This window comes from Aquila chrysaetos, chromosome 16 (assembly GCF_900496995.4).
Source record: "Aquila chrysaetos chrysaetos chromosome 16, bAquChr1.4, whole genome shotgun sequence".
Classification (NCBI taxonomy): Eukaryota; Metazoa; Chordata; class Aves; order Accipitriformes; family Accipitridae; genus Aquila; species Aquila chrysaetos.
In genome coordinates this window covers 29,303,299-29,324,922 of record NC_044019.1, presented here as the reverse complement: position 1 = coordinate 29,324,922, position 21,624 = coordinate 29,303,299, and the positions used below count along the sequence as shown (strand labels likewise).

The window sequence follows — 21,624 nt, the reverse complement described above, 5'->3', positions numbered from 1 at the left end:
GTGGGGCCAAATTCACTGTGCTGCTATAGATACCAGACCAGCACTACCTGACTGCACGTATCCAGCTGCACCAGGACTGATGTGAGCCTATCCCCTGTCCCTTGCTTTCAGTAAACAGGTCTGTCTGTGTCAGCATTTCTCTCAGAAATGTTCTTCCTAGTTCATTAAAGGCATACGGGATCTGACAATCAGCAGTTCTCCTTCCCAATGCCAGTCGGTCACTTTTCAGGTCATTACACTTTAAAATAATTCAAAGCTCCTTATTAATGCATTGAGGCTGGAATGGCCAATTGCAACCCATGTAACATAGCTGTGGATAACAATAACTGGGTTCTGATAAGCACTGGTCTCAATTGCAGAAAACTGGGGCAGGGGGGCTGGTGAACATCAGATTGCTTTTATCTGCACTTTGCTCCTTCTCTTAAACTTCCTCTGTCCTTTCCAGTCTCTTCCCATACCCACATGGGTTAGAAAGCACAGTGCTGTGTGTGTTCCCTTTGCTCATCTGATGGGGAGCACTCACTGCTGCATTAGTGCAACATCTGCTGCTTAGTTCAGCTTTCTGCTTTGCTTCCACAGAGTTCATCCCTTGTTTTATGTAAGTTCTATGGGTTATGTCAGCCACTGACCTGAGGCACAATCCTGCATTGCCAAAATGATCCATAATCAGCTGGGCACTTAGCACCACTGAAACATCATAAATGCTGATTCTTGGTGCACAGCAAGCTGGTGGCACATTTTCAGACCTTTAGCCAGAAGTGGAAAAAGAGGTCAGAGCAGAAACACTCCGGCTTTGCCCACCCATCAGGAATCCTCCTATGAGTAGCATCAGCTTGGAGGGCAGGCTGGGCTCTACCCTCACCCCTGCTGGTGGCTGAAGGTGTTGGGCTAGCAATTAGCAACTACTGGAGAGTTCTCACAGCCCCATGGGAAATGTTTGCTGGAGATAACGCTACTGGAGGAACCATGCTTACATGGCAAACACAGGGCGCACTCCCCACCCTCTGTTATCAGACAAACCGTACTTGTAATTTCTGGGCAAATAGCTTTATTGCAGTAAGGAGGAAAGCTTTCCACATCTCAATCTCCACCTTCAGCAAAAGTGCAGCTCCTGAAGTCCACACAGCAAGGGCAGCACTCCTCAAAGAAAGGAGAGCAGAACTGAGCATTAGCAACACTGGGACAGGGAGATGTATGGAAATAAGGTAGGGACCAAGAGGATAGAAGCCTCCTTGGAAATAATTTGTGCTCTGATGTACATGTGGATTCCAATAGCCATATTTTGGTTTCTCTCTCAAGGGTTTATTTGGAGTAACGGCAGCAATGTGGAGATTGGCTTATAGGGAAAAGGCAGGATTATTTATTGGTTTCATTTCTCTATCATGACACTTATCTTGTTGCAATCCTGTGCTGTTGTGCTAAGCTGAGAAAGTGAGATAAACATTAGTGACCCAAGCTCCTTCTGCTGCATCCCTGCCTTGGACACTCCCAAGCTTTTTACTGGAAGCAACTGGGGCAACAGTCCATGTCTGCTCTGTAGCTAGCCCCAAGATGAGAAAACCAGGAGCAGCACAAATTTTGTGTGCAAATGCACAAGCCATATTCTCAGACAGTGGAAATCAGCCCAGCTTTTGGTTGCCAGGTGGGGGAAGAGGTTGGTTGATGGGAGGTGTAAATCTAGACCAGAGCATCAAACACTTTACTCCTCATGCTGCCTGGAAATGGTGTGCTCACTTTGCTGAACTGGGGTTTTATGGCAGGACCAAAATTGAAGACAATGTTGCTGAAAGATGAGGGAGGATTGAGGGAGGAGGGGTCCAACATTCTATGGTGCTGTCACCCCATGAAGTAAATCCAGATGTCAGCAGGCTTTCCAGCTCAAGCCTGAACGCATAAGCCAAGCACAGCAGAGCTGACTTGCTCTCAGTGAACCACCTCTGCTCTCAGGCTGCACCTTGGCTCTAGGTGAAGCTTAAAAGATGCTATTTTACCAGCAAAAGAGCCTGCTGGGCTCCTCATGAATGGAGAAAGATGGTATACCAGGGGGTTGGCATCTGAGACAAGAGAGGAGCAGAAAAATGACGGTGTCATCTGGCACTTGGAGGCAGTGCTGACTGTCACCTTCAGCAGCAATGATAAAAGGGACACCTTGAGCCTTATTGGACAAGGGAAATAATGGGAAACAACGTGCTGACCCCACATCCAACACCTCTAGAATGACACCCATTGCTGCCAAAAACCCAGAGAGATAGAAATACCCCTGGCATTTTGTAGGCAGGTCCTGGCAGGAGCTCTTCTTTTCCCTGTCAGATAGGAGACAGACAGCCAAAGAAGTACTGCACGATTAGTGGTTTTATGACATAGAAAAATTGATGACAAAGTCCTTCAGTAAAGAACATGTGATCAGTCCTTGCTTACCAGTGATAGAGGAAACAGCAGCTCCTGAGCATGTAAACACTCGGCTGCTGGCAGGACGAGGACCATGTTGGCACATGCCAGCTGCTTGTGCTGGGAGCACAGAGTCTGGCACAGCAGAGAGCAGAGCCAAGCCCTGAAGTGAGCTCCTGGATACAGTCATATGAGCAACTGCACGGCCAGGGTGACTTGCGCTGGGTTACACCCTGCAGCTGGTATCAAACTGTAACACCCTAAAGGGAACAGCCAAGCAGTCAGTGCTGACTTATTTACCCACCAAGAGAAGATGAACACTGGGTCTTGTAACTAAATTGCTACCGTGAGCTGGGCTAACTGCTTCAAAGTCAGTTCAGCTACATCTCTGCTCTACCTGCAGCCAGTTTGGGAAATGTGATGTAAGGGGCCCCAGGGGGAACAGGCAGGAAGGTGGAGAGATGAGATATGTGTTTCCCGCCCCCCCAAATCCTAAGTGGTATTTCAAGGTCTCACTAAAATGTTGAATTAGCTGTAATCTCTTCCAGATTTAATTGCTGCATTCAGACAAGCAGGACAGGCAACCTTGTCCTCCTGCATTCCAGTTTCCCCCCTGAGCAGAAAGATGGGCTTCATGTCAGCAAAGCAGCTGAGATTCCCCCATTTTTGGGGAGGGGAGTGCAGGTCTATTTCCATTATATGTCACTGTCATCTTCTGTCACTGCATCTGTGCGAGATGTGTTGACTATCACTTCTGCAGCTGGGAGTGATGAGCTCTCTGAGGCAAAGGACACTCCCAGACCTCTGTGGTGATAGTCCTTGTCATAATCTTCTTCCTGCTCCTCCTCATCGTTCTGCAGATCTTGGTCACTGTCATCATCACCATCTGCTGCATTGTCCTCAATCACTGCAACCCTCTCTCCAGCATCTGGATCCACATCGGTCTTAAACCACACAGCTTTGTAACCATCATCTGCCACATGCCTGTCTGTCTTGAGGATAGACTTCACTTTCTCATGCTCAGTCTCTTCTTCCACTTCTTCCTCTTTCTCTTCCTGGTCAAAGATGATGGTGGAAGCTATAGAAGCCTTTGGGAGGCTATCAATTTCTTCTGCTTTGGAAGAGGGCAAGGGAAGTGCTGGCTGCTCTAGCACATGTGTTGTTGACTGGACACTGCTGTTTTCTGAAGTCTCATGCTGTTTGGTGCTCACATCTGGGTGTTCATCTGGCTTGTAAGATTCGTTGTGGTAACCCCCAGAGATTTCCCTGGAGAACTACAGGAGAGACACCTTGTGATTGTAGTGAAAGGGAAAGAAATGGGGCAGGGGGAGGGGAGGCGCGGGAAGAGGCGGCTGAAGCGATGGAGCTGCTGCTCAGGAAAGCTTCAGCTTGTTTTGCAGTTAGACCTATCTGAAGCCTGGGAAAGATACAGCTCCCTAGAACAGCTATTTTTATTGACTCCATTTCTGGATTTTTTTCAGATAAGCATGGGCATGTTTTCCAGGAGGGCTGAGCACCAGCAATGTATATTGATTTGTACCCATCCATTTGAGGTATTACTCTGGAATGGGATTTACCCCACTCAGGGTGAAGGACTGTTGTTACTCACTTGAGCTGTGTGCTCTGGACTCATGTTGTAGTCAGTGGAGTCAAGGCTTCTGACGGTCCCATCCTAAGGCAGAGACCAACATCTGGTCAGACGAATTACACCCTAAACTTCAAAGTAACCAGTCTGCCAGGGACTTGAGAGAGCCAAAAGTAAATAGCTCAGGTGCAGACAACTGTCTAAGCCCAGGCTTTAGTATAGGATATGAAGGGGCCTTTCTCTCCTTTGACTATAGGAGGAGGATGAACAGTCGTTTATGCCACAGACACATGTTTTTCAGAGGCTACCTCTGATATGTGTCATGTTCATCCTAGATTTTGTGCTCCATGGAGCTGTGGTTGTCTCCTTACCTTGTCTGCTCGTCATCCACCATACAGCTCCAGTCTCAGGGGGCAGAAAAGAACAGCAGCAAACACCACCAAAGCGATGCTACCTTTGCAAACATGGTCTCAGGAGTGATTTATCACCCTCACACAAACATGTGTAGTATTTGGACAGCCCATCCACACTTTAAAACCTCCTCAGATCCCACTTTCTAACTCTAAGAAATTCAGGTACAAAACAAGGCACTTACGTTTTTCCTTATCATGTATTTGACTTGTTTTCCATACTGTTTATATATCATCACTCCAAGGAAGACTAAGGCAATTAATAGCAGTGCTGCTAATGTACCACCTAAGATAGCCATATCCTGAGCACTGTGTATCTTATCAGAGGAGGTTACAGCTACAAGAAAAACAAACCAGTGTTACAAAGACTAAAAATGGCAGGTAGCTTTTTTAACACAACACTTCATTGTGGAAGAAGCTCCAACCAATTTTTGAAAGGCAAAGAAGCATCCTGTGCTGCAGAATGTGACGGTGATATATTTAATGTCACAGAAGGCCATTTGTTTGCTGTCCTAAAAGCAGAGTTGTTTTTTTTTAAGGTGACCACTCACAGAATGTCATAACTTCCAATAAGTTACATGAAGTGGAAATAGCATCCATTTACAGGACAATGACTTTTACCCCATGATTTAACTAAGCTAATATATACATGACTGTATTAGGCAAGCAGGTGTTACATGGGGTAAAAGCAAGATAGGTCTTTTACTTTCACACTTCACCCATTTACACCAGAATGCAAAAAATGACGTATGTTTGTACATATGTGTGTGAAAATGCAAAGGTTCCTTTAATCTGGAACATCACCTCTGATACTGATGAGCACATTAAAATAAGAAATAAAAAAGCATAATAGGAAATAGGGAAAACTTTAGAAGGTCCCCAGGACAGGAAACTCTTTCCTGCCCTTTTGTAGCTGTAGTAATATACACCAGCCTTCTCAGGAGCAGTTTATGCTTTCAACCACTGGTCAGTGTAAGCATATTTGTATAGAAATCAACATTATAGTAGAAAGACAGTAACTTCCTCAGGGTTAATCAGCTTTGCTTGTTGTTGTTGGGATTCTTTATACTTAAGTTTTCCAGCTTTATTCTGTAGTGTAAATTAGTCTTTTTGAAGTTTAATGATTAATGAAATAGTTTTGTTCTCCTGCTGACCTGTTTATGAGAACGGACTTTAGTATTCCCTCCACATTTGATTGTGCCCTCAGTTTATCATTAATACGTTGGTGAGTGTTTAGGGTGTCAGTGAATTTTTGCTTCTTTTAACCATGTCTCCTAGGGAGCCACAGGCCACAGAGCTGATGTGAAACTCCACCACCCTTAACTCCTGTGCTGTGCAGCATGCAGTGCCTCTGCGAAAGCTAGCTCAGCTTGGTGGAATGACTCACCTTGAGATCTGTGTGAGCTGGCTCTGGCACTGGTGTCTCAGAAACCAGAGGCCAATGTACAACTACCACTTCCCAGGAGAGTGTATTAAAAATGATGCTAGTTTCTCCCTGGATATTGGAACGCTCAGTAAAGCACTCTCCAACCCGTTGCATGCACATTCCTTAACACCACCTCTTAAAGTTGAGGGTTAAATATCCTACAGATTTGCCAGGCAAATGGTAATCTCACCTCTGCTTAGGCCATTCCTGGATGCTGGCTATAGTATAGAATAAAGCACAATTCCCCTCATAGGCTCTGAGCCATTCAGTGTAATTTCAATCTACTTTTTTTGCATAGTCACCAGCAACATTATTTTGTGTGGTTTAAATACCAAGGGCAACATTTAAAAGTTGCATAGCAGTGTTGATACATCTGTTTGGAGTGTTTGCAGCTCTGTGTACTGACATCTGAACTAGCTTTCTGCTGAGCTGGACTGTGCCCTTAAATTGGGTTTAGGTGGGTTTTATGCAGCCAATGTTTTTAGCTGTGAAGTGACACTACCTTTAGGGAATCCAAATTTACATCCAAGAGTCCACTTTTTTTTCCTCCAGACATCCCCATGATGGTGGTGATAAGAGGGTGAAATAATGGAAGAGCCCAGCTGGGAACTTCAAGCATACATCATCATGTAGAAACCAAGGGAGTCTGGGCGTTATCTGCCTATCCTGATGTGAAAATGCATGATATTGGTTCATCTTAATCCAAAGCATAAGAACTTTCATAAGCTTCAAATCTAACTAATTTTATAAGACCTATTTAAGAGCCATTTCTAAGAAGTATGGAAGTGTAAGCTATTTTTACATCAACAAAGCCAAATGGTAACTGGAGGGTTATGTATGTAGCCTCATGTCTATCTTATTTCTCATGGGTCTTTTCTCCTGGTAAGACCTTAATATCTTGGAGTATAAGGACTTGACCCAACCTGACTAGAAAATTCCTTGGCTCATGAGGAAGCCTGGTTTTGTGGTGGTGTGCCAACTTCTGCCTGCTCTGCATAAGACAGGAAATAATGTTGCAGTTTTCTCTATTTTTGGCTAAAAAGGAGCAATGATGTACGGAGCTGTCAGGGCAACCCTCCTTTGCCATGGTAAGACATCCTGGGTTATATCTGACCCACAAAACAACAGGAAGAAACCCCAGATTTAGCTTTGGAATAACAAGAAAAGACACTATAATACACAGCGCTACTTAAAGTCTCAGGAGGCTGTTTGTGGCATGTGGTGACCACATCATAAGGATGTTGTTTGAGTGTTTTCTCCCTTATAGACACCATAGAACCTCCTATAGGTATGGTGTTGGCCTCAGCCAAGGTCCACAGACTTCAGTGGGTGACCTGTCATTGCCAGTTTGCCCACAGAAGTACAAAAGTCTCCCCAGTCATCTCCACAAAGCAGAAAAAAGACACCCAGCCTACCTGCAGCAAGGATGACCTCCACCACGATTACTGTGCTCGCCTCCTGCAGGCTCACCATATCTTTTCCAACAGCCTATGTGAACATGGGAAAGAGATAGCTTAGGAACTTCCTAGATCTCCAGCTCACTCTCAAGCTATGTGGTGAGCCCTTTGTGGACAAAGTACCCTGTCCATATCCTCACCACATCCTCACAATAGCCCTGCATTGTAGCTGGACATTCTGATCACAGAGGAAGAGGAGCTCTGAAGATTCCCTGTCCTGGGCCAGAACCAGGTGCATCATTTGTGTACAGATCATTTTTGTGCATCTTTGCAGCACAGAGCTGTACACAGATAATGAGGTAGTGTGGGGCAGGCAGCGCAGCAGCATGTGTTGGCACCTCTCTGCCCTGCCCGGGTAGCTAAAACAATGCTGGAGTCAAGCTGGTTCAGATAGAGCCACAGGGCATGGCATTGTGCTAGGCAAGTCTTAGGGAGCCAGTTGTCACTGGCAGGAAGATGGACAAAGTGAACATCTAGCTTCTTAGAAAATCTAAAGTTATTAACTGCTTCCTTCAACCTGCAAAAAAATCTTGATTTACCAAAGAATTTCCAAGTTTGGGGCTGTAGCCTTGAGAGCTGGGGTATATGCCAGCAATCATACCCTACCCACACATACACATCAATGTCCTACCCACTCGCTCACCCTCCTTTTGTTTTTTAGTCAGAATCAGAATGTGGGAGAGAGCCTCCTAAAATCTCCCCAGTTGACTTTTTGCTTGTCTCCAATGATATTTTCCACAGGACTGGAGAAACAATTTTACAGCTAGCACCAGATATAGCCTGTATCGCACAGAGTAAATTTGCTATCACTTCTCCTTTCATCCCTATACATTTATGATGCAAATGGTTGGGACGAGGACTGTCCTTTCACTATATCCCTTACCTAATGGAATTCCACCCTTGGTGCTTCTCTACTAGAGACTACCCCTTCCTTCCACGACCCTGGCAAGATAATGGAGAAAGTTGCCCTACCTCGATGGTTACAGTTCCTGGTGACTGCAGCATCACATTTGTCAGGATGAGTCCATCTTTGGTTGCAATGAAATCGGTGCTGTTTTTTATGTAGTACTCAATGTTTGGGTTGACTTTCTGAAAAGCCAGAAAAGTGAATGATTAAACCACACCATTTGTGCTTTGCATGCATCTTGATAACAACACATTGGCAGGACTTGTCAAATACATCTGAAGTATGAGCAGGTGTATAGTGCAATAAATAAATCTGGACTGAGGAGGTGAGAAAGGTTGAACTCAAGTGTGTTCACCCTGTTGCTCGGAGTTCAAGAATGTATCCTAAAAGTGTTGCCTCCAAAAAAATCCCAAGTCTTACCCAGCTTGTGTTGGTATCTTTAGTATTTGCCGAAGCAAAACACATCTATGCAAGGGACCTTGTAAATTGATCAGTTCTGCCTTTAATACAGTGCCAAAGGGGAATGTACATAGAGGATAATACTTGTGCTGAAGTCTGCACAATTTTTTTCCTTTCTGTCTAGGCTGTTATTCCTCTACTAGGCCCCAGTCTTGTTATGGAAGCCTTGGCATCAATAAAACTAGCACTTTTTTCTTAATAGGGTGGGATGGGAATGGCTGGTCAGTAAATCTCTTCCCCTTTCCTTCTCCCGGTACATTGTTCAAGAATGGCTCTCTCAAAATGAGTCCTTACAGGGAGAAGGTTAAAAATTTCCAGCCCGGGACTGCAGGTCCTTGCTAGTCTGCTGTCTTTGGACTGGCTCCTCTTCCCAGGCCTGTCCACAAATAGCTTTCCTCGACCTGGCGGAGAGAGGACACCTCTGCCTGGGATCCTGCCACCCCAAACTCTTCAAGGAAACTCTTCACCCAGCCCTAATTCAGATCAGGACCCATTCACAGTATTTGCTAACCCTGGGCTTTACTGAGGATGCTGTTTTGCAGTGGATCAGCTCATCTACATAGATCTGGGTGGGACTGGTTTTTGGAAGAGAGGAGTCCGGCAGCTTCTCTGCATTACATTACACTATAAGCGGTTCTGATGTATGTGGAATTTCCAGGGAAATATAATACGGAAAACTAGAGGAAGACATGTTTTCCTCTCCCCACCTCGCCTTCCTCACGTTTTCTGATCCTGCTTTAAGCCTGAAGCAGTAAGAAAGAATGCAGTGCATTTGCAGTTTCTTACATTAGGGAAATCATCATCCGCTGCTGTTATCATCAGGGGGCTTGAAGTATCACCAGTGTGGAAGACAAAGCTTCTCGGGGCCAGACCAACAAATACAGTCCCGTAGTAGATCCTGCTCTCAAAGAATGGTGGATAATCACTTTTATTGATGACCTTAATCTCTACACTGACTATGGAGTATTTCTGTATGTTGTTGACCTGGGTGGCCTGGAGAGAAAGAGAGAGAGAGAGGGAGAGAGTTGCTAGCCTTTTCCTATTAATGATGAAACATAAAAGGATAGGCTTGGTCTGAAGCCCATTGCAACCCATGGGGTTCTTTCCATCACTTTCAGTGACCTTTGAGCCAGGCCTGTCACAGGGGGCCTTATGGTTTGGAGTCCTTGTGTTTTAGCTTGCTTCTGCTCTTGGCCCTCCACACAGTCTTGGTCTAGCCCCAAAGCCTAGATACGAACCTCCATAAGGCCCACATCTGGACAAAATGCCATGCTCCAATACAAAGCAGTGAGATTCCAGCACCAGCAGGCAGAGTCTACTCATCTTTGTGGGTGTTTGGATCAGTTCAGTTAATGCCCGAGAGTCCGATCTTCCTGGCTATGTATGTGCTGGGAGCGCTTTTCAACTCCTTCCTTTCCCCTTGAGCTGTAGCCAAAAGAAGAGCTCTTCTCTAGGGTTGATTAACTACTGTAACACAAGCTCCAGTCATGCCTAAAAAAAGCTTTCAGGTTATGCTCCTCCATACTTCCAACTCAGAAGGATGTCCCCATTCAGTTAATTTGCTTTGATGTTGCAACCCACAGATGAGGGAAAATGCCTCTTAACTTCTGCAAGAGCTTTGCATGTAAGTTTGTATAAGACACTGGTCAAATACTAGGCCCTTCCGAAAGAAAGGGTGTAACTGAGTTAGCTTTAATTACTCATTTAATTGATTCCTGTCACATCAAGACTGCTGCTTCCTGGCTTGTTGTCGGCAATGTCATCAGACTTACCATGACTTGCAGTAGGTATGAGTCTGGGGAAGTTGCTACTTTGTTCATAGTTAGATTCCCTGTGTCTGCATCCACTGAGAAGACATTGTCTGTATTCCCTAAAGAAAATGGAAAGACCAGTCAATCATCAGATACCTTCATAAAGTGACCCAGAGTTTGTTGACTCATTTTTTCACATCTTAGTGACAATACACCCAGGGCATAATACTGCTTGTTTTCCTTGCCTGCCTGGCGGCTCCAAGGGCTGGAAGTGCTGGCCAGGGATTCAGAAGGACCCAACAGACAAAAAGCATCGAGATGTGTGTGAACCCAACCAGATGAGGTAGGACAGCAAAGGTTTGCCTTTCCAGTGCCTAGGCCCAGGTATAGCGAGCTTAAATTCTGCTAAATGCCTAGAGCCTAGAGACCCTGGTGCAATTTGAGGCCTGAAGGTCTCCAATTCTCTAACCCTAACCTGAACCCAAACCCTAACTGAACCCAAACTGCACTTCAGGAGAGATAAGGCAAAGATTATTCCTATTTTAAAGGCAAGAAACCAATCTACAAAGAATAGTTGCGTGGGGAATTGTCTAGAATAGCTCTAGGCATCTAAAGGGAAGACATCTCTACCTGACCTTGCTACCTATATTGTGAAGAGAAAATGGCATCTCAATGCATGATTTATTCAACTTACTGTGAACATTGGCCTCAACGTGAGCTGCATTCTGCTCTGGAAATGCTTATTTCTCTCTACTGACTACAAAAGGAGCCTAGACACAGACACCTTCTTGTATTGATGTAGGGGTAGAAATCAGCTTCCTACATCTCTAATCTGTGTTTAAATCATAAAAACATCTGTGTTGGATATATGTTAAAATATAAGCAAAATTTTAATTCTCTTCCACAGTCTGAGACACTGTGGGCTGTATTTAGACAAGGACCCCCTAGTCTGAGGTTCCCTACTGACTGTGGAGTAGGGAGGCAACACTACATCCAAAATGCCAGTGGATCTTAAGGTTCTTTAATGTATTTATTATCAGGAGGATATTCACAGATGTGGTGCCACGTGGCATAGGTGAAGGGAGATGAACAATTGATCACTCCACCTGACCAATATGATCTACCTTTGCCTTGATAGTTATTCAAAACCCCACTATTGTTTAAAAAAAAAGAAAAAAAAATCCTTTGAATCAAATAAATGGCCCAGTCAATGATTGGGCAATCAGTTGACTGTGTTCAAGTCATCTTTTTGAAATCAAGACTAAAACAGGGCAGATTAGATAGTGGCAATGTGCTGGGGAATAAAAACATAATTCTTGGCAATGAATGAAAATTATGCTGATGATGTGGGAATTTCTGGTTCAGCTCAAAGACTGAATGAAAGTGGTGTGACCAGACTGGCAAAATCAAGTCTAAAAGCTTAAAGATAAAAGATGTCGCACCTCCCAAAAAATCAAAGTCCTTCTGAAACAGATTTCATTGAGATTGGTTTGTGGGACTGTAATTCTCTTTTTCTTCCTCTCTGTACCGTCTGTTCCTTCTACTTAATCCACAGTGTTCTGTGGATCTAGTTATGTTTCTGTGGTAGAAATAAGACGGGCAAATCCCCAGGCCCTCAACTCTCAAGTGCCATGGAGGGTATCTCCTCTTGGCAGATAATGTAGGGGACATATGAGCAATGCATTTTGTGGAAGGTGAAAACTTCTACTCACCACCAACAATACTGTACATGATTTTTTCATTTAAAGTGTAGTCAGGATCAATAGCATAGATAGGCCCCGGCTCTAGGATGAGTGGTTCTGTCTGCAGTAACAAGGCAAAGCATTACATACCAGACTATAGCACCAAATTAGCATTTGCAGCATTCTCCCATCCCAGCATGGCTCTGGTGGTTTTGTCTGTGCAGAATGGCATTTATTGCTGGTAGATGGTTGTGACAGGGCAGAGGTGAGACAGCCTAGAGCAAAGGGTTTTCCAGGTCTCACCTGTCCTGTGATGTGCTGAAGGAACAAGGACAAGCAGTGATGCTTGGGGTGGGGGAACCTCCACTTTTCAGGATGATGAAGGCTCCCTGTCATGCTGAATCATCTGCATTTATGACTGGAGATCAGCATGAGCTCATGGAAGTTATTAGGCACTACGTACTGGGAATAGCATCTGGATATTGTTTGAAAATAGCACCAAGGATACTGTTTGATCACGCCTTCTTACCGACATCTCAGAGATATTGATCCTCCCAGTATAGGGGCTGCTGATGCAAATGTTATTTTCCATGTTAATGAAGGTACAGGGTAGGAACCAGGGTGATTTGGTGTCAGCTTGTTCAATAAATATGTTTATTGTTATGGTAGCTGTGTTGGTGGTGTCGATGCTGCCCACAGGCCTGTCCTGTACCCAAAGGCAAAGCATATTCATGAGATGCAAGTTTTATTACCAAAAGAAGAACCCATCTGCAAAAGCCAGTGGCCCAGGGTCTTTTACCTGTTGCAACTCCATTCTGTCTAAGGCTTAGCATTTTATGTGAGATTAGCTAAAGCAGTGAATTATCTCACTCTGCTGACAAAGGTGGACTGAATGCAAGTCTGTCACTGTGTAATTACGGAGGGTGGAAGGCTGCTCCAAATTCACCAACCCCAGTATCCACCCTCCCTCCTGCCATCTCAGAGATCTCCCATTCAGACTTACCCTTCAGTTAAGAAAGACTGGGGCAAATAAGGCATTTTATTCCTTCTAAAGAACTTACCCTTGCATACAAGACCAATGTCGTAAATTTAAATTTCTCATAGTCCAAAGCTTTTTGTAAATAAATTTCTGGGCTATTAACTCCTTTTATGGCAAAATAACCATCTGTGCCCTGGCAGGGGGAAAAGGAAAAACTCTATTAGCAGACTCAATCACAGACATGTTCAAAATACTGCTCATTGCTGTGTTTGTCATCACAATCAGACCTTTAATCCTGGGGACCTGGTCAGGGTGGGGGCAGAGGGGGCACGGGGGGCAGTGTAAGAATGCCAGCTCTGTTTAATCTTTGGTATTGCACACTGGAGTTGCCTAGCTTGTCAGAAAGGTTTGTTCATGTTCCCGTGAGTTTCCTTCTCCAAGATCCCCTGCTTTGCCTGTCTACCTGCTCAGCAGGTACTGAATGAAATCTTTTACCTTGTTTATTTCCTACACTCAACAGGTTGCCAACAATCCTTGATTCTGGGTCCATGACAGCCAAGCAATCTTATGTGCATGCACAAAACAGCTCAAAGATGGCTCAGCCTCTGAGAGCCGGCAAGATCACTTGCCTTAGCCTAGCACAGCTGAACTTTGGAAGCAACTGTAAAGCCAAATTGAAACAATATACATTGCATTTTACGCTATAACCTTTGGCACTTGCTTTGGTTCTCCTTTAATCTTATGTCTTGACTAGAATTCCTCTGAATTTCTAAATTCCTCTGGATTTACACCAATGTGAGTGCAAAGTCTGGTCCCAGAGGTGAAATTCAAAAACTTGTGGTTTCTGTTCACAACCCTTAAAATCCCTGGGGTTATGGAGGTAATGGAGGCAGAATGTCAGACACTGCCTGCTTACTGCACAATGCCTTTTAAAAATGTAAATATACATTTTGTTTTTCTCTTGAAGTTTTTTGGTTTTTTTGTTTAGTTTCTAGCAGGCCCTTGCACTCTAGGCTGGTATCAATTTAACTGTGCATACAATTCATTTCCCATGTTATCAAGCAAACCCCTTAAGAGCAAACAAACTGGGCACTAAAGGCACTAAACTGGGACCTGGGGAAAGTGGAGTCTGCCTTTGGCTTTGCCAAAGACTTTTTGTGTGATCTTGGGCAGCTCATGTTACCTCCACTCTGCGTGCACACTGTTGGCAAACAGGACAATAACTCCTTCGTTCCCTATCCAACTCAGCGCAATTCTGAACTCTGTGAGGTACAAAGGTCTCTCCTGATATGTTTACTGACCATCCCAACAAGACTCCCCTGGATCATACAGCTCAGAATATCCCAGATGAAAGTTTAATCTGTACAGTGTAATAAAAGTGTGAGCAGTAAAAGAATTCAATACCTGCAATGTTGATTGCTCTGTTCTGCTAACCAAACCAACGTTTGGTTTTTGCAAAAGATGTACCTCTTCCAGAAGCTGTCAGAGAACTAAATGCAATACAGTGACCTTAGCCTCAAAGTTGGGGCTCTTCTGAATTAAACACAAAGATTTCTCCAGAGCTACCATTTTTTCCCCAAAGATCAAAGATTCTCACCGGCACTATTGTTGTGAGTTCGTAAGAGATGGTGTCCAGGTCAGCATCAGTAGCGCTTAAATCTTCACGGGCTACAATGGTTGCATTCACTTTTGTATCCTGAAACAAAGTTGTTGTGGTTACTGTCTCTGTGAAATGGGCTGAAGTCTTCTCCTTGCTAACCATTCCTTAGTCCCACAGCACTGGGTGACCCAGTGCCCTCTTCACTTCCATAAAATGCTTACCTCAGGAACAACTTCAGTGAGATTCATTTGCTTAAAAACTGGGCTGTTATCGTTCATGTTGAGAATGGTCACAAGAATTTCCAAAGAATCTCTCTGCAGAAAAGGTAAAGCAAGAGAATCAAAGACAAAGTAAGATATTAGGGGCTGATCCTGATTTGCAGAGTGACCAGAGGGGATGGTGCAAGGAGCACAGCTGGATGGGGGCTGGATGGGGCTGAGGTTTGCAGGCAGCCCACAGTGTGGAAGGGGTGTTGTGGGTTTGTTCCCACCCCCTCCCCATTCTCAGGGCCTTGGGTACTCTCTCCTTGACTGTGAGAAGAGTATGTATGTCCATAAAGAAAAGGACATCTCCTCATCCCAGTCCGTGGACTAGGAAGAGCAGAGGGAAGTATGTGCTGCCCTGCAGTACCTTGTAACAGGGCTGAGTGTTTGGAAGAGCACTCACCTGCCCAGCAGTGTTCTGACAAATCAGGTCCACCAGCAACAAGGTGTCTTTCTGTATGCAAAAACAAAAACCCAGCCATTGTAGAAACAAGCCAAAATGTACTAACTCTTTTAAAGTAAATGAGACAAATACACGCATTGCTGAATCAGAAATGCTGCTGGGCTTTAGCTTGTTTTCAGGCATATCTAACTTTTCCTTTCTTTCCTTTACAGCCATCCATCAGCGCTGGGATCTTGTTTGTGGGGGAGTCAAAGCAGACCGATCTTCCAGCTTCTCTCCCTGTGATTCCTGTAACATGTTGGCGGAGCTCATCGGCCATTTTCTCACACTTTAGGTAAATTCACACAGAGATTTCTTTTTAAACTGAATGAAACAGAAATGTACCACACAGCAAGTACAGTGTTGCCTGCAGGGTGTTAACTATCTGCTGTTCTTCGCTCAGATAAGTGTGGCTTTTTACATTAGGGGAAAGGCAGCTTAAGGATGTTTGTGGCTGTGTACAGAGCACTCCAGTAGGGTAAAATAATTTAGCAGCAACGTAACTGAACGAACACACTGACCTTTTACACTGCCTTTATGCCTCACACAAGATCACCTCACTGCTCAGAACTGTGTTGTCTACAGGCAAATGGGGATCATTTTACATGAGTCCTGGAGAGCTCTGAACACTACAGTTGTTACATTTTTGGTTTTAAAACTTGCCCTTGCTTTAATTGATACAGACTCATTGAAGGAAGGTGACAGTAGGCATACCATGCATCCCTCTCCTCCCTATACTCTGCTTGTGGAAGGGCTGACCTCCCAAACACTGAACCCAAACCTCCCAAGCAGTGAACTCAAACCCAACTGAAATAGGTTTATTTTTCAAAGTTATTTCCTAGATCCTTTAGAAACAGGTTACAAATCCCTGGAAGCCCAAGACCCCAGGCTGAAACTCATTGCATCCCAGCATTATCCATCTCATCCTTACAGCCTGCTAGCTGAAGGCTTACCTCATAGTCCACGCTTCGGTTCAGCTGCAGCTCAGACCCCCGTATAGTGAAAAAACTGGCATCGGGGGAATTAGGATCAATCATTACAATGAAGTCTGGTTCTACATGGATTGTGGTCACCACGTAGCCAGGAGGGTTATTTTCATAAACTCTTGGTTGTGTATTATTGACAGAACATCCTGGAAAAACACACAAATGAGACACAAAATTGCCCAGGGATTCACATTGTGACAGAGTTGGGTGAGACCTGAGATGCCTCTGGTTACCATTGGAGAGAAGGTTGTTGGACAAAGCTGTCTCAGAGTAGGAGTGTAAAAATCTCCTGCCTATAACAGTGCAACCTGCTGCCACAGGGGTTACTCCTCTGTGGTCATGGACCTCCTGCAAGAGCTTACCTTGTTGCTGTGCTGAAACACATGTTATGAAGGACAGAAGAAAGACCACAGAAGTGAGGAGCCAGTGAGAGCGAGCCATGGTGAGCTGTGAGTTGTTGAAAAAATCCGTTTCTGATTAAGCTGATACTCTTCTTTCCCTGTTTCTCCCGGTACCGTCTTCTGCGTTCACTGTTTCATGAACGCAAAAAGCATTGGCTGGCTGGAGTGGATTGCTGCAGTTCAACCTTTGCCTCTTTGCCTCATTGGATGACTTATTGAAAGATATTTACCAGTCACGGAACATGATAATGCATAAATTCCTGTTTCTCCTTTGTTCCTGGGTCTTTCCTATCCTAAACTCTCTGTAGCAACAAGGATATATTTGAAGCATTTCAGAATTCAGAGCCAAGGCCCCTGAGATGAGCATGAGCATGAAGGAGGACAAGGGCTGACACTTGGGAAGCTGTTTGTATACTCCCAGTGGGGAGGAAGTGGGCAAGTTTATGTTTCTGATAGGCCAGAGATAGGGTCTGGTTCGGTCAGATCATTTCCTGGAAAAAGGCATAATGATGCTACTATATCCCCTACATCTTATTTATTTTAGCCAGGCTTTTTCTGCATGGCCCACTTTCCCTTTTGTAACGCGTTTTCTTCTCTGGCCCATGACTTATGGTTTCTCTCCTCTAATTGCCATCTGTCATGTTGTTCCTGAAAAACAGATTTAAAAAAAAAAAAAAATTAAAAAGCCAGCTCTCAAATGTCTTATCTTTATTTCTGGAAAAGGCAAAGGTTTCAGTGAAGACAAAGCCATCTTGGCTGCTCTTTTGTTTGGATGGTAAAAGAAGGAGCTAGGCCCTGTGTAAGTCCTTGGGCTAAGTTAATCAGTTATGTTTCTGAGACAGTCTTGTTATTCCCAGCCCCCCTACAGTACCCTCGCAAGGTGAGCAGAGTGGATCCAGAGACAGCAACTGGGCTCAGCTGCAGCCCAGTGATTGCCCAGAAGGGACAACACATGTCTCCTTCTACCAGTGGCCTGCAGTAGCTCTTTGTAGGGATGGTCCCCAGCATCTCCATCCAGGCTCCAATTATTTACATCTCAGCAGCTTCCTGAAGCCTCAATAGCATGCTATTCTGCTGTCTTGTCCTGTCTTTTTCTGAGTAAATTTTTCCAAGCCAAATATCATGTGGCAAGGCATTTGGCCACTTGTGCAAAGAAACACCTTTTTTTTCAACTTGCTCATTGTGTAGGAAGGAGGAAAAAGGGGACAGTTGCTCTCACTGCTCCTTTTAAAATTCCATTTGATTTCAGAAAGTTCCCAGATGCTGCATTTTAGCCAGATGGCTGTTAGTGGCTTAACAAAATACAGGCTGTGAACACTCCTTCCGAAAGTCCTCCAAGAGGTCTCTTTCCTAGCAGCGATTTCCTATGGACCAAAATAAACAAATGCTAAGGTCTGTCAGAACCCTTTCATTCATTCAGCATTTCAGCATCACAGTATGGGAATGGGTACTTAGATGAACATTTGAGAGTGACTAGCTTCTTTGCGGCTGTCAGGTACATCATAAATGGTGAAAACTGATGATGCAGGATGGACTGAGCAGTTCTGTGGTAGGCACACACGATTGCAGATGAAGATACCTTATTTTAGAGCTGCTTTTCAAAATCTGTTGCTTTTACAGGAAAGATGGAGTTGCTGTTCTATCAGAGGAGGGAATCTGCCAGGCAACATGGTGCAGGGATAACATGTAAACCTCATTAAATGGTGGGAACAAATTCCTCCTTTTGAAGGTTTGTCTTTAGGTGCTATGAGAAAGCTGGGCCCATAAATACAGGGGCAGAATGGAGTGAAAACAATATTTATGTGTGTATCTATGTTGCATAGCTCTAAGTACATTTCTTTGCAATAAAATCTAGCACCTGGCTAAGTTTCTACTAAATGGAGGCCTTGATGCTGGCGTCTTTGTACGATTGGATTTGTGGATTGTGAGCAGTGCCGAGTCCCAACCACAGAAGATGCAGCCAGGGAATCCAGCTAGTCCCAACATGCCTCGTGTGGGGGAAGCCTGGCAAAATACTTCTTCCCCCAACCCTGCATTTCTAATGGTCCAACACCTAGTAATGGTACCACTCTTACTACTGTTTCCCAAAGAGCAGCCAAAGCACAGGCGTAGCTAACAAATCTTTATTTGACTTCAGAAGCAGGCAGCCAGATGCTAACACAAAGTGGAAGTGATGTGCTTCGTTCAGGCTCCATCTACTGACAGCAGTTCACACTGACATATATTTCACTCTTGATAATCTAAGAGCTTTTATTGGGTTTTGGCTGCTTTCCAGAATTTTTTTTATTTGGTGATCTCAAGAGCTTTTCCTCAGCAAATCCAATAGCTTCCCTGTTTATTTTCAAGGCTATATACATGCAAAGCTGTCTCCTTGGCTGTTTCTTTCCCTTCAACTTCAGTCGAAACTGTCTGTATCTTCCTTCATGTCTGTAACCAGCTGCTTAGAGATGGGGCAAACATACTGGCTGGTAATTGCAGCTGCTTCCCTGGCATCACTCTCTGAGTGGCTGTTGGAAGGGAAAAAATGAGTGATAGTTTGTTATTCCTGGGGGCACAGACTGCAGTTAAGTGTGACAAGGCTACCTTGTAAAATTCATCAAAAAGATAACTCCAAGGAGCAGATCATGATAGACAGACCCAGATCATGGCTGCCTGCAGCCAGGCACCCCACAAATGCACAGGCAAGCCTGTTAGTGTTATCATCCCCATTTATTCTAGCCAATGTGGACAAGAGGTACTAAAGGTCAGCTTATTCCTCCTAATTTTAGTGATTTAACAGTGAGATGTCTAATTGAAAGTGGCTGGTCACTAGGAAGAGACAAAGTCCAGATGCTAGGACAGCCCATCCTGAGGTGTGTGTTTGAATCAATAACTGAATCAAGACAGGGTAGCAAAGGCTTTCTATTTTAACTGTTAGATCAGGTTTCTTAATGGGATGAACAATTGTTTCAGTCCAGGATAACAACTCTTTGATTAGAAAAATATATTCTTTCATTTCCCTGGGGTTTATTATTTTTAATAACTGGCTTTGATATGGCACTTCTTAGCTGTAAATCTCAGTGCCAGCTTTGCTTTAGGTAAGGCAAAAACTGAGTGCCAGGTGGGCTTGGCACATAGAAATAGAGATTACCATGAATGTAGGCACGGAAATCAATTGAGATTGCACACAGCCACATTGCACCTTGCAGTTAGACTAAAGCATTTGCTTTTCTAGCTCTGCAAACCACCCCTGGGAGTGCTGGCAGAGTGACAGGAGGTACAAAACTGTGTGATGGAGGGCTGCAATTCAGCAACGACAGCCCCTGAGACAATACCTCACAAGCTGGTGGGGAATGAGGCAGAAGTGATTTTAAAATATGGTCAATTTAATAAATCTTCCACCCTTCCCCTTTTTAAGGATATTTTTGAGGATATTAGCTGAGCCCTTCTGATCTGCTACATTACATCAGACTTCTGTGCTTGTGGCAAAAACTGGGAATTTACAAGTTATTAAAAGTCCTCTTTTGGCTTCAACACTGTGGTGATCAGGGCCATAGAGGTAACAAATCTGTCCCACCTACCTGGTGTTTAGAAAGCTCTGGTACAACCACATAAAGCAAAGTTCCTCATGGCTGTTTTCTTCCTCACTCCCCTGCACATCTGTGTAGACTGGTCCTGAAGAGCTGATTAAGAAAAAGAAAATTAATGATAATTTAAAAAAAAAAAAAAACAACAAGTAGTGTAACCACCACAGCTGTAAAGCAGCACTGCTGTCTGGAAGGCAGGTTCACCCCACCACCGACCTGCCCCATGGTCCGTGCTCTGTTAACCTGCCGACTGTCACCATAGCTGTGCAGAAAGAAAAACAAGTATCCTCTTCAAATCAGGCTCAGATGCTTCCTGGCTGGCAAAGGGACAGGCTCTAATATGCACTTGCACTCTGCCTCATTACCCAGTACCAGCACGTCCTTCTGCCCATGGATATATACCTTTTTCCAGCATTTGGAAATTAAAAACCCACTGCATCTGCCAGGATTTTGTTAGTGGTGCATGCCCCAGAAAATATCAAATCACCCTGAACAGATGGGAAGGAATCAATGTGCTATGTCTCTGCCTTGAAGAACGGACCAAGCTTGAAAGAAACCTCTCCAGGCAATGTTGTCCCTTTATAACATACTAGCAGCAGTTGTGAGTTGTATCACAGTGCACCACATATTGTAACTGATGATGTGCTCATATACCTGGCTTCAGTGGGAGCTAGTGGCCCCATATTTTGGCTGGATGAGCGACCCCAGATTGGCCATATATATGATTATGTCTAAAGCCCGGCCAGTTTGGCAGTCAGAGCCATGGGTGGGGACTATGAAACCCAAAGGTCTTCCTCATTCTGTTACAGAGCCCATTTATCTACAGTTTCTCAGGTGCTTTATTTGAAGTAGGTAAATCATCTACAACTTTCCCCAAAAGGCTGAATCAAAATGCAAACAAAAAATCCCAGGCTGTAATCTGATGTAAAGTTTTGTGTCCTATGGATTAAGCTCGAAATGCATATGCAATAGATAATGTTGTTTTATGCTTAGAAATGGCCCCAGTGAGAAGGTTTGTGAACTGCTCTGCCTGCTGGGACAGGCAGGTCAGGCTGATGGGATATCTCTACTATTGCACAGCAGCTTCAGGCACAGCCTAGTGGGAGGAGACCAAGCCCCAGCCCACTTGCCCTTGTCTCAAGTTTTCCAAACCACTGGTCATGCCACCCCACTTTCCCTGGAGCTGAGACCTGTCTCCCTGCAGCCTGCATGGCCCAAGCTGCCTTCCCATTCCCCAGGAAGCAGAGCTCTTACCTGCGCTTGCGGCCCATGAGATTTTGAATGAATTTCTGAACCTGAGCGTTTCCTCTCATCTTGCTGTA

General features: G+C 44.5%; 1 protein-coding gene across 3 annotated transcripts; it reads right to left on the bottom strand.

Annotated features, from left to right (window-relative positions):
* Window positions 1–2,334: 2,334 nt before the first annotated feature.
* CDHR5 (cadherin related family member 5) lies at window positions 2,335–18,754 on the bottom strand. Of its 3 annotated transcripts, XM_030039588.1 has the most exons (14): window positions 16,698–18,754; window positions 16,303–16,481; window positions 15,311–15,361; window positions 14,866–14,958; window positions 14,642–14,740; window positions 13,127–13,237; window positions 12,595–12,771; window positions 12,096–12,186; window positions 10,405–10,502; window positions 9,419–9,625; window positions 8,239–8,355; window positions 7,225–7,297; window positions 4,569–4,720; window positions 2,335–3,662 (listed from the first exon to the last, which is right to left on the bottom strand). In XM_030039588.1, exons 1-14 carry the CDS (start codon window positions 16,774–16,776, stop codon window positions 3,084–3,086), a joined length of 2,106 nt encoding a protein of 701 aa, XP_029895448.1. In that variant the 5' UTR covers window positions 16,777–18,754; the 3' UTR covers window positions 2,335–3,083. The 3 variants fall into 3 exon arrangements, with proteins under 3 accessions (XP_029895448.1, XP_040985043.1, XP_040985044.1); XM_041129109.1 differs by having other exon boundaries at window positions 16,303–18,754; XM_041129110.1 differs by lacking the exon at window positions 13,127–13,237 and having other exon boundaries at window positions 16,303–18,754.
* Between the last annotated feature and the right edge of the window lie 2,870 nt (window positions 18,755–21,624).